Genomic DNA, 15,875 nt, shown 5'->3' with positions numbered 1-15,875 from the left:
CCAGTCTCTTCTTCTCATTCTGTTACAAATTTGAGTTAAAGTTTTAGTTTATCTTTTCAACACAACACAGTAAAGTCCTCTTCATTGCGGCTAAGAGAACCTTAACACAATCGCTTGACAAAAATTGTCATTTATTATCTGTAAAAACTTTTTAAATCCTTACTGGCATGCTTGAATTATATTTTTAATCTATAATCATTTTATTTTTTTTTTTACAAATATCACATCCAATTATAAAAAAAAAAATCAAATTATCTTTCCAAATACAAAAATTTTAACCTACTAAAATAGCCAAAAATTAAAATAACTTACTAAAATAGCAACTTTTCAAACACCTAGTGTCAATAAAAAAAATAAAAACACTTTTACTACTTGAATAATACACAATAAATGATTATTATTTTATTTTATTTTACTTATTTAAATCATACACACATAATCACGTGCTGGTAGATGTATCAACCTCATATATGAGAGAGATACACTAGCAAATACATCAAAAGCATTTAAATGCTTTTCACCATATCTATACATTACTTATCATCAGAACTAGGATTCTCATCTACCACCTTTGCAACACCCTGATATTTGTACAACCAAGCACACACTACAAAATATCCAAAATTGACAACACCAATCACAAATAACAGCCAGTACATATTGTCCATCCTCCCATGATTTATATTATTCGGCAACCATCCGGTGGTCCTCTGAACGCCACTTACCAAGGCCGTGCTCACATAATATGCAATACCAACGAACATCGCCACCATCGCCGTCGACGTACTTTTTAGGGACATCGGGAATTCCTGGTAAAACAATGCGGTGTTTCCCGGAAAATGAAATGCTTCTCCGATACCAGCTAGGGCTAACTGTGGTACTAGCCAGAAGGCGGACATTGGCACGATCAAAACACTTTGGTCTTGGAGGTTATGGGACCGAGCTATTTTGAGCCGCTTTGACTCTACTATGGCTGACAAGGCCATACTGAGCACGCATAGCACGTGCCCTACCCCTACTCGCTGTAGCGGTGTTGGGAATCGACTTGTGAGCTTCTGCCAGGCAGCATATAGGAACCGGTCTAGCAGGACGATGGTGATACAAGTAGCGATCATTATGAAGACTGCCATGGACCCAGGTGGGATTTTGAAATGAGGTCCGAGGTGGCGGTCCATGGTGAGAGCTTGAAGGGTTGCTAAGCTGTATTGGATGGCCAGTGGTGTGCTTAAGAATATACCGGATGACCATAATGGGGCAATTTTGATTAGAGCTTTGAGGTCTTCTACTTGTTGTACTGTGCACAGATTCCACAACTTTGCAATCGAGCCATCTGCTCTGATGTCCCCTTCAGTTTTCAGAGCTGCGCGGTTCAGAAACCTGTATAATTGAAGAATTAATACATTTTGTTTTGATGATCAGACAGAATTTAATTTACTCAAAAAAAGTTGATACAAAGTATAAAATTACCAACGTGACTGTAATGTGTACTAATAAGAAATTTGGAATTGTGAAGCAACTGAAACTCTTACTTGAACGTTTTTGTAGGTGCTGTCACAGCCATCATTGTCACTCCATCATGTATTTTGTTGTAATAATCTTCACTTCTTTGTGAAAGCAAGATTTTCCTCTTCCGAATAGCCGCAACAAAAACACGAGCTAAGCTTGTGAATGGGCTCCCTTGTGGCTTAACATGGCGGTAGAATCGTTTTCCCAATACAAAAATGACTAAGCCAATTACATTAGCTGCAGCACATAGGCCGAACCCCAATCCAAAACTTACACTGTCTTCAACGTAGATAATTGCTGTGCTGCTTATTATGGATGCCATGTACAGGGTGAAGATGAACCAGTTGAAGTAGCTTCCTTGATGCTTGGGGTTGTCGAATTGATCGGCGCCCATTGCTCCTAGGGTGAACCGTGTACCTGCGGCGCCGATAGTTGCTAGAGTAATACCCAGATATAAAACTGCAAATTGGAGTTTTGATGGGGTGATACACAAATTTGATCCATTTCCACATGGTGGAGGCCTCAGAGAGTCGAGCGTCGCACTTAGGATTAACAGAATTATGCCCTGAAATTATAGGGTAAAAATAAATCGTAAGATTAAAAAAAAGAAAAAGAAAAAGACATATGATACTTCACCTTGCAATAATCAAGTACTGAATACATTTCAATGGGGATAAAAGAGTTGATCGTAGTGAACTTCGTGTCCGTATAAACATGGATTATAGTATGCTCGCTAGGCTTTATTCACTTTTGTTAAATGGTACTACTTGTACAGAAATAAAACATAAAAAAATTCGCAAGAGATGAGGAGGTTCAGAGTCAAATATATATGGCTATATGCTTACTAGGAGAGATATTAATAATTTATAATAAAAATAAAAAATTCACACCCAAGTTACTAGTCAAAGATGTATACATATTCCCCCAACACCTCTGCCACTTACATTGAGAGGTTTATATTTATAATGAATTCACACCAGACACTTCAATTTCGGGTAATGAATGAAAAGCTCTCTAAATCCGTAGAAGTAAAAATTACCAGTACAGAGATGAGAGAAGAAATCCAGATGACAAAGAACGAGCCCAGAAAAGAGTCAGCAACGATTGCTCCGAGGATGGGAAACATAGTAACGCAGCCATTAATGACGTTAAAAATTTGGGTAGCATTAATGCTTTTGACATTGAACTGGCCAATCAAAAATACAATAAGGTTGTTCACCCATCCTTGGGATGCCAGTGTCACGCCCGCCATAGTTGCTGCAGATTTGAATAGATGGATCACATTTTAGATTGATGTAACATATATATATATATATATATGAGTAAATTATACAAATAGTTCATGTAGTTTACACAATGTGTCAATTTGGTCTATGTTGTTTCAGTTTGCTCAATTTTATCCCTTAATTTAACAGATTATGTCATTTTAGTCCAATAAATAACGGTTGTTAAGTTTGGTGAACGGAAAGTCAAACTATATATCAATTTGGTTCCTATAGTTTACACAATGTGTCAATTTGGTCCTTGTTAAAATCGAGTAAATTAAAATAATAATGACCAAATTGATACATTGTGTAAACTACATGGACCAAATTGACACATTGTGTACACTTTCCGTTCGCCAAACTTAACAATCATTATTTATTGGATTAAAATAACACAATCTGTTAAATTAACGGATAAAATCAAGCAAATTAAAACGATAGAGACCAAATTGACACATTATGTAAACAGGAACCATTTGCATAATTTACCCTATATATATAAAATAATGCTAGAGACACCAAAAGTTCTATCAAAATTTTTACCAAATGTCTCACATGGATGTGAGACCCATACCATGTGCGTCCCATGTCGGTCACACATTCATTTGATGTGAGACCTTTGATAAAAATTTTGGTAAAACTTTTGAATCTCTAGCATTTTTGATATATATGTAGTTGTGCATGCAAGCATATGAGAGAGAGAGAGAGAGAGAGAGACCTATGATGAATGGAATTGTGATCCAACCGCCTTGCTTGCGGTTGGAAGTTGGCAGCTGTGCTTCTCCATCACTGGGGAGTGAGCCGGCAACCATGGTGCAACACAACAGTTGTAAGTTTTAGCACGGTGGCTTTTATGCCTCAAAAGGCCAGTTCTACATATATATGTTGAACCTCTCTTCTCTTTGAAGGATGAACTCTTATCTGATACTGTTTATATAATTGTCCAAACGATCATGAATTTTGGTGCTGACATTCCATCGCTGTAAAGGTCTGTGTCTTGGGTGAATTTTAAATTATTTTTTTGGATGAAGTAAAGGTCTGTGTCAAGCAACCAACAAAGTCAAATATGGGTAGGCCAGCCACATTGAGTCGTTGGATCCAACACAAACATGTTAAACAACTGATTGTTAAATGTAATTTTTGACTAAAAGTGCCAAACATCTAGGGTGATGATGGACTATAATTGCTCTACTGTAAGTATAAGTTGTTAAAACCAGCATCTTACATAGAATTGTTGAGCGGCTTGTAGATTAGATTGTAAAATTGAATCGAGAATCGTAAGATTTTATTTTGAATATAAAATAAAATGAAAACTTATTCATAATAATAATGTATCTTATATAATTTTAAAATTATTAAAAAAATAATAAATTTGATATAATGCATCTTTTATGTTACACATAAATTATACAAGATGTTGGAGAAAAAGTTTATAGTAAAATCTTTTGTATAAATGTACACATACATACATATATAAGAAATAAATAATAAGAAATTTTTTTAGTAGGATCAGAATCGTATGTAATTCTATATGATTTTATGACTAGGATCGTAGTTATTTTAAGATCCTACTAAATTTAAGATCTTAATGCGATCCGGATCATTTACCCCAACTAGAATCGAAGGATCTTAAGAGTCTACGATCTGGATCGGGATTCTGATAACTATACTGTAAGTGCAAATCAGCAGCAACATGCCAAAGAAAAGTGATAATCACATCATACAAGATAAAAGAAAACGGTACACAAACAAAATTTTCAAAATGAAAATCCATTTAGAATGCTATGGTAATAGTATATTTGAAATTGTTTCAGTTTCAAACGAAAGAATTATAAAAGATCATACCATTCTGTATGAGATTTCTGCACACAAAATTTGTTTATAGTTTATGTCCATGTACTAGGTGGGTAGATCTATTTTAAACTAGATTCCTTAAAAGAAAAAGTTGCTTCTCAAATTATACTTTTATACCAAGTTTAACATATCCTAGATTAAACTATGAGAGACATTTAGGAGGCTGCTACGACTAAACAAGTGAATATAGTTGGTGCCAATAAATTACACACAACTAGCCAATAACATTATTATTATACATAATAAAAAACGATACATGTGAACAAAGTAATTTATGATAGACTATACAGACAACATTAGACTTTTAATTGAAAAAAAAAAAAAAATGGCAAGTTGGCATAGGCATACTTCCTTAAATTTAAAATTTTGAGAAGGGGCCTCATCTGTGTTTTGGTCAACAATAATAATCGAAGAAGTTAGGTGCAGATTGTTTGCTAGTGGTGAAGGCAACTTGGGTGGATACGATTGTAGATATTGCTACGTATATTTTAAAGAGGTATATAAATATATATATATATATATAAACATATATATCTTTTGTATATAAGCAAGGTTTATGCTCTCAGCAGCAAGTGGGGAAACACACCCAAAAAAAACAAAAAAACAACTACAACAACAAATTATAAGGTTTTTTCAGCTAATTGAAATAAAAGAAGTCTTCTACACACCAAAAGTGTTTTAACATACTTGATTTTTTAGTCATCAATCTCCATACTGGTATTTCTTTCAGTCATCTTTACATAGGTATGGAATTTATGTACTTAATTTAGCATAACTGTTAACAGGACCAAATATAAAGAACAACAAATGGTAATTCTCATTCATATATTTTCAACACAAGTTATACATCTTCTTTACAATCAATCCAAGCTACTGTACAATAAAATTGCAGTAGAAAAATCTAATTTCAGACACAAAAAAAACAAATACAAAATGAAGAGGTATTTGGTAAGAGCTATGAGGAAAACAGAACCCTTGAAGATACTGACCTCATAAATACAGAGTACAACTGGTTGGAGAAGCAAAAAGTGACAATCAACAGAGACACCAAGGTTGTGCATAGATCTTGGATTTGAGAAGCGAAAAGTGAATGAGATAAAAGCTGTATTTTTTTTTCACAAATCTCTTCCCTTCTACGACAAAATCCAAGATCCATACACCACACAATTAAATAATACCAGATCGAATCCGATTGAGAGGATGATCTTAGCTATTTGATCAGTACATTATAAATTTGATTGTTGAAAAGGAGTTTGCTCTACTGGTTGCAATATTTCAATTGCAGTGATCTTCTCATCTGAGCAGAACTGGACTTACAGACTTGTTATATAGAGAAGCTGACATGGATTTTGTTTTTTGCATTATGCATACTCCGGATTGAGTGCTAAGGCCTCCTGGTAAATCATATCCTTTATCTGCTCTTCGCCCAAGGCTTGTTCAAAATCAAAGGAGAATGGCTCTAGGCAGACTGGTTCATCAGCTGCATCATGTAATCTTGCAAGGTAAGGATGGGCTAATGCTTCCTCAACTGCAGCCATAAAATGTTTTTTGCATTTAAAAATAAGAAAACTAAGGTTAAAAATCAAAAATAAAGTCACAAATGTGATGTGTAAAACTTTTGAAATGCAATTGAACATTTGAATCCACATGTAAAAGTGTTATATAGACCTTATGACAGTGTTGTAATGAATTTTCATACTGATTGTAACTAATTTAGTCAACACATGTATAATGACAAAGTATATCTAAAAAAAATAGGGCTTCCTAAAATTTTTGAAAACCGATTATGTTGCCCTAAGCGAACAAGTCCAAATTATTAATTTGCACAGTGCTTTTTGCATTTTCATATTATGACACCTGTAACTTCTCTGTTTGAATATCTGAATCAAGGTTCACACTCTGATTGATAACTGCTGTGGAAGGCACCTTTTGTTTTGTTAATTTAAACATCAGTGACAAGTAGCTGATTGCAACTTGTGTATCAACCGCCAAATATAGGCTATGTTTCTGCACATTGAGTGAAGACTTCCACATACATATATAAGTTTTTAACTTGACCAAGAAAACTGTTCCTCATCTACTTCATTGTGCTGACATTGTCAAGGAGATCAACCACTTTCATATGGTTTATTGTCTTAACTAAAATGCTTTCTAGGATGCTCTTTCACATTACAAGCCAGAATCACTTTGATATCATCATTTCATAGTTCCTCCTAACTCATCCCTCCAACCAAAACTAATAAGTTAATATTATTTGGTAAATCCACTAAAGAAGCACCAAGTCTTATTAACAAATGGTCGATAACAGACTATGAATGCTATTCTTACCAAATGATGTTCATAAATCAACAATTAGCCAAAGATATCCAGAGATGCCTATGAACCCTATTCTTACCAAACGTTGTTCACAAATCAACAATTAGCTAAAGATATCCAGAGATGCCAAAGTTACAAAACAGGCCTCATAATATTGATTGAAAAGAGAAGTAGCTGTAACCATTACCCGTACATCACAATGGGAGAGGTTCATATCTGAACATAATCTATTTATTTCAATGAAACAGAAGTTATAAAACATGCACTCCTAATAAAAGACCCTGACTTGGATGCCCTGAACAAGAGACCAAGTAAAGATCTGCCTTAGTGAGGATGATTTTTTAAATTTAGTGGGTTTTGGGGTAGAACATCCCCCATCCCAAGAGGTATTATGGGACTGTAAATAATTGAATTGAAACCAAATCAAGGTGTACCTATATTCATCAAGCTGATTTCAAGAAATAGGATCCAAATTCAAGTGCAGTTGTTGTTCATAGAAAAATTGATCCATGAAACAATTCTGAAAATTTAGTTTCACTCAAGAAAGAGAGAAAGTTTTCAAAATTAATGGCGTGGCAACCATAGAGATGCGTTTAAACATTCAAACTTCTCCATTTTGCTTTTGTTTTTGCTAGGGGGAAGGGTAAGGGATGTTAGGACTACTACTCAGGGTGAAACCAATTCGACTCATAACTAACAAACCATGTTGGTTGTGTAAGCCTGTTGAGAGTGGAAACTGAGACACATCCTAGGCTGTTGCCTTGGCCAACTCACACTAACATGCACTTGACACCTGTATAAGTTCTGAAGGAACATCCACTAAAAGAAGCTAATTTCAGTAACTCAATTCTCCAGGCACTTGAGCACTTGATGCTTAGAAATTTGTTCTGAGCATCACTTGTACTTGTCATCCTCAACCCAATTAATAGAAGGTCGGAGCCTTGACCTTCTAACATGTTAAACTAAGTACAAACTGTTCACTGTTTGCTAGGTATATAAAGATACAAACAAACGAAGAAAAAATATAAGCAGAAAACACATCAAAAATTTAGATCAGTCTAACAAACAAATAAATAAAGGCTCATTAGTGAAGCGTCGATTCATTTTAATGGTGCCTACTGAAAGTAGTTCATGTAATTTAATATAAACATTGAATAATTAATATCAAATCAATTTCTATTTCATGTCAAACTAGCTGACAGGAAAGGAAAATTACCTGTAATTCTTTTAGCAGGATCAAATGTCAACATTTTATCAACAAGATCAACAGCTAATGGATGGACATGTGGGAAAACCTTTGCTAACTGCTGCCGAGGATGTTGGGGTAGTTGACAGATATAGCTTCTTGCATCTTTGCTCCGAATGAACCCAATATCTGATTCAGTGGGTGTGCCAAGAAGCTAAGAAAAGTAAAAGAATGAGTAAGCACTGAGCGTTCGTCCAGTGAAGACTGAAGAGCAATACTGAGAAATAAATTCTTAATTCAATCAATCCTATGATCATGTAAGAGAAATGGCTACTATAGAACTATTACTGTAGTGATACTTTACTAGGCAAAACATTTCTTGTAATATAAATCAATTAGAAGCAAATAATGAACTTTTTTTTTTTATACAGGTAAGGTAAGGAGACTCAAACTTGAGTATCTTTATTAGGAGAATGCAACGAAATCTTGTTGGGGCGTCCCATAGGGAACACAGATAATGGAAACATTTAAGCCTAATCAAAAATATATTCACTCTTCTAAAATTACATCCTGCATTTAATCATGTTCCATGTTTGAAAAAATGGTTAAGAACATAAGTAGCTAGATCTAAATTTCATCTCACCTCTATCAATAAGCGCAGCTGATGCACATGGTCTTTACCCGCAAGTAAAGGCTTTCTGTTCATAAGCTCCATAAAGATGCAACCCACAGACCACACATCAATAGCAGCAGTGTAGTCTGAAGAGTTTAACAAAAGCTCAGGTGCCCTGTACCATCTGGTGACAACATATTCGGTCATGAACTGAGTCTCTGAAGTTGGCCGAGCAAGACCAAAATCACAGATCTTCAGATCACAATTTGCATTCACCAACAGGTTGCTGGGTTTCAAATCTCTATGAATAACATTTGCAGAATGTATATATTTCAGTCCTCGAAGGATCTGATACAAGAAGTACTGCAAGGAGATCAATTACAAAATGTCAGCTTTCTTTATTTCCTTAATAGAAAAAAATAATAATAATCAAACTAATAAAATTTAAGAATGTTGAATTGTTAAAGTATCCAAGAAGTCAAGAGTGAAATGTATTACCTGACAGTGTTCCTCTGATAAACTTTGTTTAGATCGAATTATTTGGTGAAGATCAGTGTCCATGAGTTCCGTGGCAATGTAGACATCAGAAAATTCTCTCTTTAATGGTGGAGGAACTATATCTCTTATACCTGTTACCTGTTTTAAACAGCCAAAAATCAATAATATCGATCACAATTAAAAGTACTCAGACTTCTTTTGCAAAATTGTAGCTTGTGGTGACAAAAAGTTGTTTTTTTTTTTCTTTTTTTTTTTTTTTGTAAAAAGATAGTATGAAAGGAAGAACAAGTTCATTGTTCAATCTTTCCAACTTCCAAGTGCTTCTTCATCAAGGTCAGAACATGTTTCGTTGTATTAACAGCGGCATTGATCAATGAATTAACCAATTATTGGTTATGATTTGTGTACATGCAGATTATTACTCAATGATGAAGGGAATATTAATCATTTGTATTTTGTCATAAAAGCATTCTATGACCAACATTGTTGCAGAGGCACTGACTAGGTGTTTGGGTAAATCTAAGAAAAGACAAAAAATTAAAAAATTACTAAAAAAGTCAAAAATTTATCACTATTCACCAAAAAAATACAAAAAAATACAAAAAAAAAAAAAAACAAGAGTACACAAGCCAAGTACAACAATGAACTTGTACTATACACAAGCCAAGTACCCTCAGGCCATGTTTGATTCACAACACTAATAGTGAGGTATTAATAATCCTATCAAATTAGTGTGGTATTAACTATCCCTCCCCTACCCCATTACTAATAATTCTACAAATTTGTTGGATTAATTATTCATTGGATTAATAATCCTAAACTAAAATGTCAAAACAAACATAGGATGATTGGACCCACGGATTAATAATTCCAATCCCATGCTTTAATCCTTCCAATCAAACATTGTGTCACTGCGCAATGCACAATAGATAAGGCTTTCCTCCAGCCCTTCATCGAATTGGGGGTACTATTGGGCCCATGGGGGCCCCACGGGTCTTGTTTAGATAATCCGAACCGTTCAATGTGTAAAACTCGTTGAGTACTATATGCTTAGAAACAATCACATTGATCGGATATCGATAGCTATGTGATCAAATCAGATTTTTTTCAGCCATTTATTTTTTACGTCCATTTTTTTTTTTATACAAAACTGATTTGATCATATAGCTATCGATAACCGATCAACGTGATTTTTTACAGGCATATAGTACTCGACGAGTTCTACACATTGATCGGTTCAAATTATCGAAACAGGACCCGTGGTGAGCCCCTCCAATCCGATGAAGACTAGAGGGAAGCCTCATCCTATATATATATACATAATCTTAAGCATGTCTGCCCCCACCACACAATTCAAAGCCATCCGTACTGTTCCTTCAATTGTCACTGTCACTACGCATAGAGCATAGGGGTAATACAGTAATTTTGCTATTTTATACAATATTTTAATATACATTTTTTCGTAAAAAATCAAAAAATTATCCCAAACAATCATCTTTTTTTCCTCCACTTTTTTATCCAAAAAGTCAAAAAGTGTAGTTATATAGTTCATCTCAAACAATCCTAACTATGCAATTACAAAACCCTGATATTGTACTTCATAAAAAAGAATAATTTTTACATAGAAATGAGGCATTCACGAGGACATATGAAACTTGATATTTGAACCAAAACTTCACACAGCAGAAATATTGGTCAAATTGTTAAGGCCTACAAGGCCAGATTGTTGGAAGACCGCAATAGAAAAGCTATAAGCTTAGGACACTTGGGTCATTTTTCTTGAATATGATTGTTGGAAGACTGCAACAGAAAAGCTATAAGCTTAGGACACTTGGGTCATTTTTCTTGAATATACCCCTTCATTAATTTTAATTTTAAATGACCTAATGGGCAATTACCTGCATCTCAATTCTCATTTTGAATGGGCCATTAAGGAATATGGTAACAGTATCCCTTCCTTATTTTGTTTCTTTTCTCCAATTCAAGCAAAAAAAATATATTATTGTGGTAGAGGGAACCCAGCAATACCATTGTCCCTGTCCCAGTCCCAGTGCTAGCTGAACCCATAGACCATAGCATAAACAATATTTGAAATGATAAAATACAAAAATAAATAAATTTAAAATTTTCATTTAATAACCACAGTTCTATTAAAATTTTTGCTTTAACTATCATAAAAGATGCATGGGCCCATTCAGCTATGATATTTGATGAATTTTTTTCTCTTAGGCTCTGTTTGGATAATGACTTGGAGAGGAAAAGAAAATTAGTAGATGAAATGTAATTATATTTTATTCACATTTCATCTATTATTTTCTTTTTATTTTTTCAAATTCTTGACTAAATTTATAATTCAAACACAAATGAGAGGGAGAAATGGACTGCCACCCCCTCCCCCAACAAAAATAATCTATTCCACATGTGGTTGGTAACCAATCAGACATGGGTATAATTGCAGTGTCATTAAATCTTATACGACCAAACTACCATATGGAGGAATATATAATGAGTTTGTATATTCGCAAAACAGATGACAACTGCTGTAAATGAGATTTAGGGCCAGGTTTGATCGGGATTTGGGAGGGATGATTGAATTATCAATCTGTGGACCCGTTAAATTTATGTTTGTGTAACAAATGTCATACGATTAGTAATCTTAGGCCATGTTTGTTTGGGTGGACATGAGCTTGGGATTGGACTAATAGTCCAATAAAATTATTAATCCGATGTTTGGTTAAACAATTGAAATACGGACTAATTATTTTAAACTTGACTATTAGTTAAGATATGATACATAATCCAACGGATTCGTAGTCCTAGGACTATTAGTCATGGGAATGCTAATCTAGTCCGTCCAAACAAACATGGCCTTAGAAGAGTATGAATCCCCTCCAATGGTGAGATTAGCATTTTCATGAATTGATGTCTAAATTACCATTTTGCCATACACCTTATAAACCTAACAAAATTATACTACATGTGAGAAGAAATTTTGGATAATTTTATAGATTTAGCTTTCGTTTGAAATGTGAGTTGATTTTTTGGTTTTCTAATTTTTTAATTACTTTAGTTTAGGTTAAAAAGTCTCGTTTGGGATAAACTTTTTGATTTTTTTGACTTCTATGTGAAAAAATATATAATAATATTAAGGATCATGAAAAATATATCATGAAACTTATCATGAAGATTTTTCATCCATTTATTAGCGTGTGGTGTTTTATTATATGGATAATCCAAATCATCATCTTCATGATATTTTCTACATAATCACTAACATTACTCAAAAAAATAAAATAATTATAATTTGAATATGACATTTTATTTTACTAACTTGTTAGCCTATACCCTTAGTCCTAATTACCCCACGCTAGTACACAAACCAAAATACTTTTAATTTAAGAATAATACTAGGGATCATGAAAAAAAATATCATAAAATGTATCATGAAAATTTTTTATCCGTTGATTAGTGTGTGATGTTTTATTATATGTATAATTTAAAAGTAGAGAATATTTCATGATATTTTTTTCGTGATTTCTAGTATTACTCTTAATTTAATATCACCACAATAATAATCTTCTCAATCAATCAAACGTACCCATAGTCTCATCTGATCTAATCTTCCAAAGAAAGGAGGTCTAATAGTTAAGCAGAGCACTAAACGTTCTTTCACAAAGAAGCACTTACATTTTCGTGACTCAAATGGCGAAGAAGCTTAATTTCCCTTAGCGTACGCTTTGCGTCCGTGTAATTATCAAAAGCATCGGAAATCTTCTTCATCGCGATCATCTCGTTCGTCTCCGAATTCAACATCGAGCTTCATATCCAAAACACACAAATTCAATACAAGCCCAATCCATCACAAATCAAAAACTAAAACCACTCAAATCCACCAAAACCAAAACCAAAAAAAATATATATATATAAAAAAAACAAAAGACTAAATCGATCAATTACCAGACAATTCCATAAGCACCACGACCGAGAGGCATGATCGGTGGCCGATACTTGGCCGTGATCTCGAAGACATGGCCGGATACGTTGTGCTTTATAAACTGACCTCCGTGAACCAACTCACCGCCGGCGCTGTTGACGTCAGTCATTGCAACAAAATCTTATCTATGCACAGTGTGTGAACCCCCCTCTCTCTCTCTCTCTCTCTGTTTCTCTCTCTAGAATTTGGTTTTTTTCTCTCTCTGGGAGTTTGTAGCAGCTGGTTTGGGTTGGGAAGTTGGAGGGACGATGAGAGATGAAGTGAGTGGAGGAGGGAGAGGAATTTATAGATGCTGGAAGACTTTGTCCGAATTTATGGAGTTCTAAAAAGTGCGAGGAAAAGCCGCGTTTGGACGTAAACCAAACTTAAAAGAGCGTTTTTTTGAGTCCAGCCGCCTCTGATGATCAACGGTGACATGGTGATGGCTTGTTTCTCCTTCTTGTCTTTCAGTTGCTGCTTTTTTAATTAAAAATAAAAAGGACAAATTATAAATACACTTTGAAGTTACTTAAAATACGAATTATTTTTTAAAATTTAAAAAATTATAAATATTTTTTAATTAAAATTTTTTATTTAATAAAATTAATTGAAAAGGTAAAATTTTTAACTGTTCACTTATACAAAAAATAAAATTATCCAAATTATTAATTGAAATAAAATTTTAATATTATTAAAAATTGTTAATTACCTTAATGATTTAATAAAAGGATCTATTTGTTATGAAATTAAAAATCTTAGGGACGTTTAATTTGTAGAACTACAGGAGATAATTTGTAATTTAAGTAAATCTTAAAAGGTATTTTTATAATTTATCCAAATAAAAATTATAGGAAAGGGCATGTATATTTCTAAAAAAATATATTTTTTTATCACCCCAATGATTCATGCTACAATTATGACTAAGGCCAAGTTTGGGAAGACTAAATAAGTGCACTTTTTGTCTTTTTGTACTAAAAAATTGAGGTTGAAAATATGGATGTTTGGGTTAACTTTTTGACTTTTTATTGAAAAATGTGTAATAAAAAATTGTAAAAATTGATTTGTAGGGAAAAATTTGAATTGGGAGTTGTGCAGCCGTAATTGTTGACTTTTGGTGAATAGTGTTAACTTTTTAACTTTTTGAGTAACTTTTTGACTTTTTGGCTTTTTTGGAACATCTCAAACTTGGCCTAAATTATAAATATATTTTTTTAAATTTACTTAAAATATTAATTTTTGTATGTGATATAAAAAATTGGGATATTTATCAATAAATCTCATCTCACAAAAAGTATTCTAATTAGTTCTAAATTTTTTCTAGGGAAAATCGGTCTAAGGTCCCTATCCAACTTTTAATAATGGATTAGGTCCACGATATGTTCTTTTGTAGTCTAAGGTCCCTCACCCCCGTACCCTTATATTACACATGCACTCTCATAGCCAGAGAGGATGACCAAGTCACGAACATAAAGGTCTGAATTTGATTCTTGTTGGTCAAAAGCCCGAGAAACTCAAGGAGGTTTCGGAGTCAATCGGAGCCAAATTCGGGAAAATCCAGATCAAGACTGTGGTTGTTGATTTCTCTGGAGATTTGAACAAAGGGGTTAATCGGATTCGTGAAACCATTGAAGCAATGTTTTGAAACCCGGACCGGTGAGCGAACCAAAAAAGGGACCAGGGAGACGGGTCACCGATTCAACCGTCGGGTCAAAGCGGTCGAACCGTAACGTCATAATTAATATTATATAATTAAAAAATATAATTATAAATTGTAAATAAATAAAAATACATATAAATACTCAAATAAAAATAAAAATTGTTGTATAGTATTTATTAATAATATTTAATAAAGTCATAATTGATAAAAAAAAAAAGTTACTTGTTTTAAAGAAATTAAGGCCTTGTTTGGTTTGTGTTTCTTAAAAAATTTTGGAAAAAATTCTCTACAAATAAGTTTTCAAAAGTAATCAAACCAAACAAATTTTCCCAAAATTTTTTTCAAAACTTGTTTGGTTTACAAATTTTCCAAACAAATCTCTCTCTCATACACATCAAATCAATCATTTTTTTCAAAACTTTCTCTCAAAATAATTTTTCAAAACATCTTTTGAAAAAAAACCAAACCAAATAAATTTTCGTACTTTTTATCTCAAAACATGTTTCTCAAATACAAACCAAACAAGGCCAAATTTTTTAAACATTCCCTCCAAACAAATTGATTGAATGTTAGGTTTAATTTTGGAGGGAAATGAAAATTTCAACTCTCCCTCCAATCAATATGTTTCAAATAATTTGATTGAATCCCACATAGAATTTTATAGGTTCTTTTTGAAAATTCTTTTCTTATAAATAGGAATAGACTTTCACAATTTTCTCAAACTTCCAATGAGACTCTTCCTTATGAGAGGAGACTCTTAAAGTAAGAATTTTTAGTCAAAATTTTGAAATATATTTATATAATATATATATATATATATATAAGAAAGAAAGAAAGAGAAAAGAAAGAAAGAAAATTTTAAAAAAATAGGAAAAAACCAGCGGTCCAACCCACCGAACTGGGACCGGGTCACCAGTTTTCCCGGCTCAACCGCCGGGTTTATCGGTTTTGCATTTCTAAGCCGGTTTTCATCCTACTTCGGTTTTAGAGGGCTGACCGGACCGGAA

At 33.4% G+C, this 15,875-nt stretch overlaps 2 protein-coding genes across 3 annotated transcripts; both read right to left on the bottom strand.

Moving 5' to 3' along the window:
* Nucleotides 1-380: 380 nt before the first annotated feature.
* LOC114265313 (protein NRT1/ PTR FAMILY 2.6) lies at nucleotides 381-5,954 on the bottom strand. 2 transcript variants are annotated; one of them, XM_028206081.2, is made up of 4 exons: nucleotides 3,490-5,954; nucleotides 2,546-2,763; nucleotides 1,530-2,071; nucleotides 381-1,377 (listed from the first exon to the last, which is right to left on the bottom strand). In XM_028206081.2, exons 1-4 carry the CDS (start codon nucleotides 3,581-3,583, stop codon nucleotides 534-536), a joined length of 1,698 nt encoding a protein of 565 aa, XP_028061882.2. In that variant the 5' UTR covers nucleotides 3,584-5,954; the 3' UTR covers nucleotides 381-533. The 2 variants fall into 2 exon arrangements, with proteins under 2 accessions (XP_028061882.2, XP_082761535.1); XM_082905409.1 differs by lacking the exons at nucleotides 2,546-2,763; nucleotides 3,490-5,954 and adding an exon at nucleotides 2,143-2,337.
* On the bottom strand, nucleotides 5,420-13,692 carry LOC114295463 (mitogen-activated protein kinase 1-like). Its single transcript, XM_082905410.1, has 6 exons — nucleotides 13,196-13,692; nucleotides 12,926-13,055; nucleotides 9,239-9,376; nucleotides 8,771-9,103; nucleotides 8,158-8,341; nucleotides 5,420-6,153 (listed from the first exon to the last, which is right to left on the bottom strand). The coding sequence occupies exons 1-6, from the start codon at nucleotides 13,339-13,341 to the stop codon at nucleotides 5,987-5,989; spliced, it is 1,098 nt and encodes a 365-aa protein (XP_082761536.1). The 5' UTR covers nucleotides 13,342-13,692; the 3' UTR covers nucleotides 5,420-5,986.
* Between the last annotated feature and the right edge of the window lie 2,183 nt (nucleotides 13,693-15,875).

The sequence above is a fragment of the Camellia sinensis genome, chromosome 14 (genome assembly GCF_055761805.1).
Source record: "Camellia sinensis isolate YWXY chromosome 14, ASM5576180v1, whole genome shotgun sequence".
NCBI lineage: Eukaryota > Viridiplantae > Streptophyta > Magnoliopsida > Ericales > Theaceae > Camellia > Camellia sinensis.
Note: the sequence above shows the minus strand (reverse complement) of the source record. Positions and strands in the feature narration are given on the sequence as shown.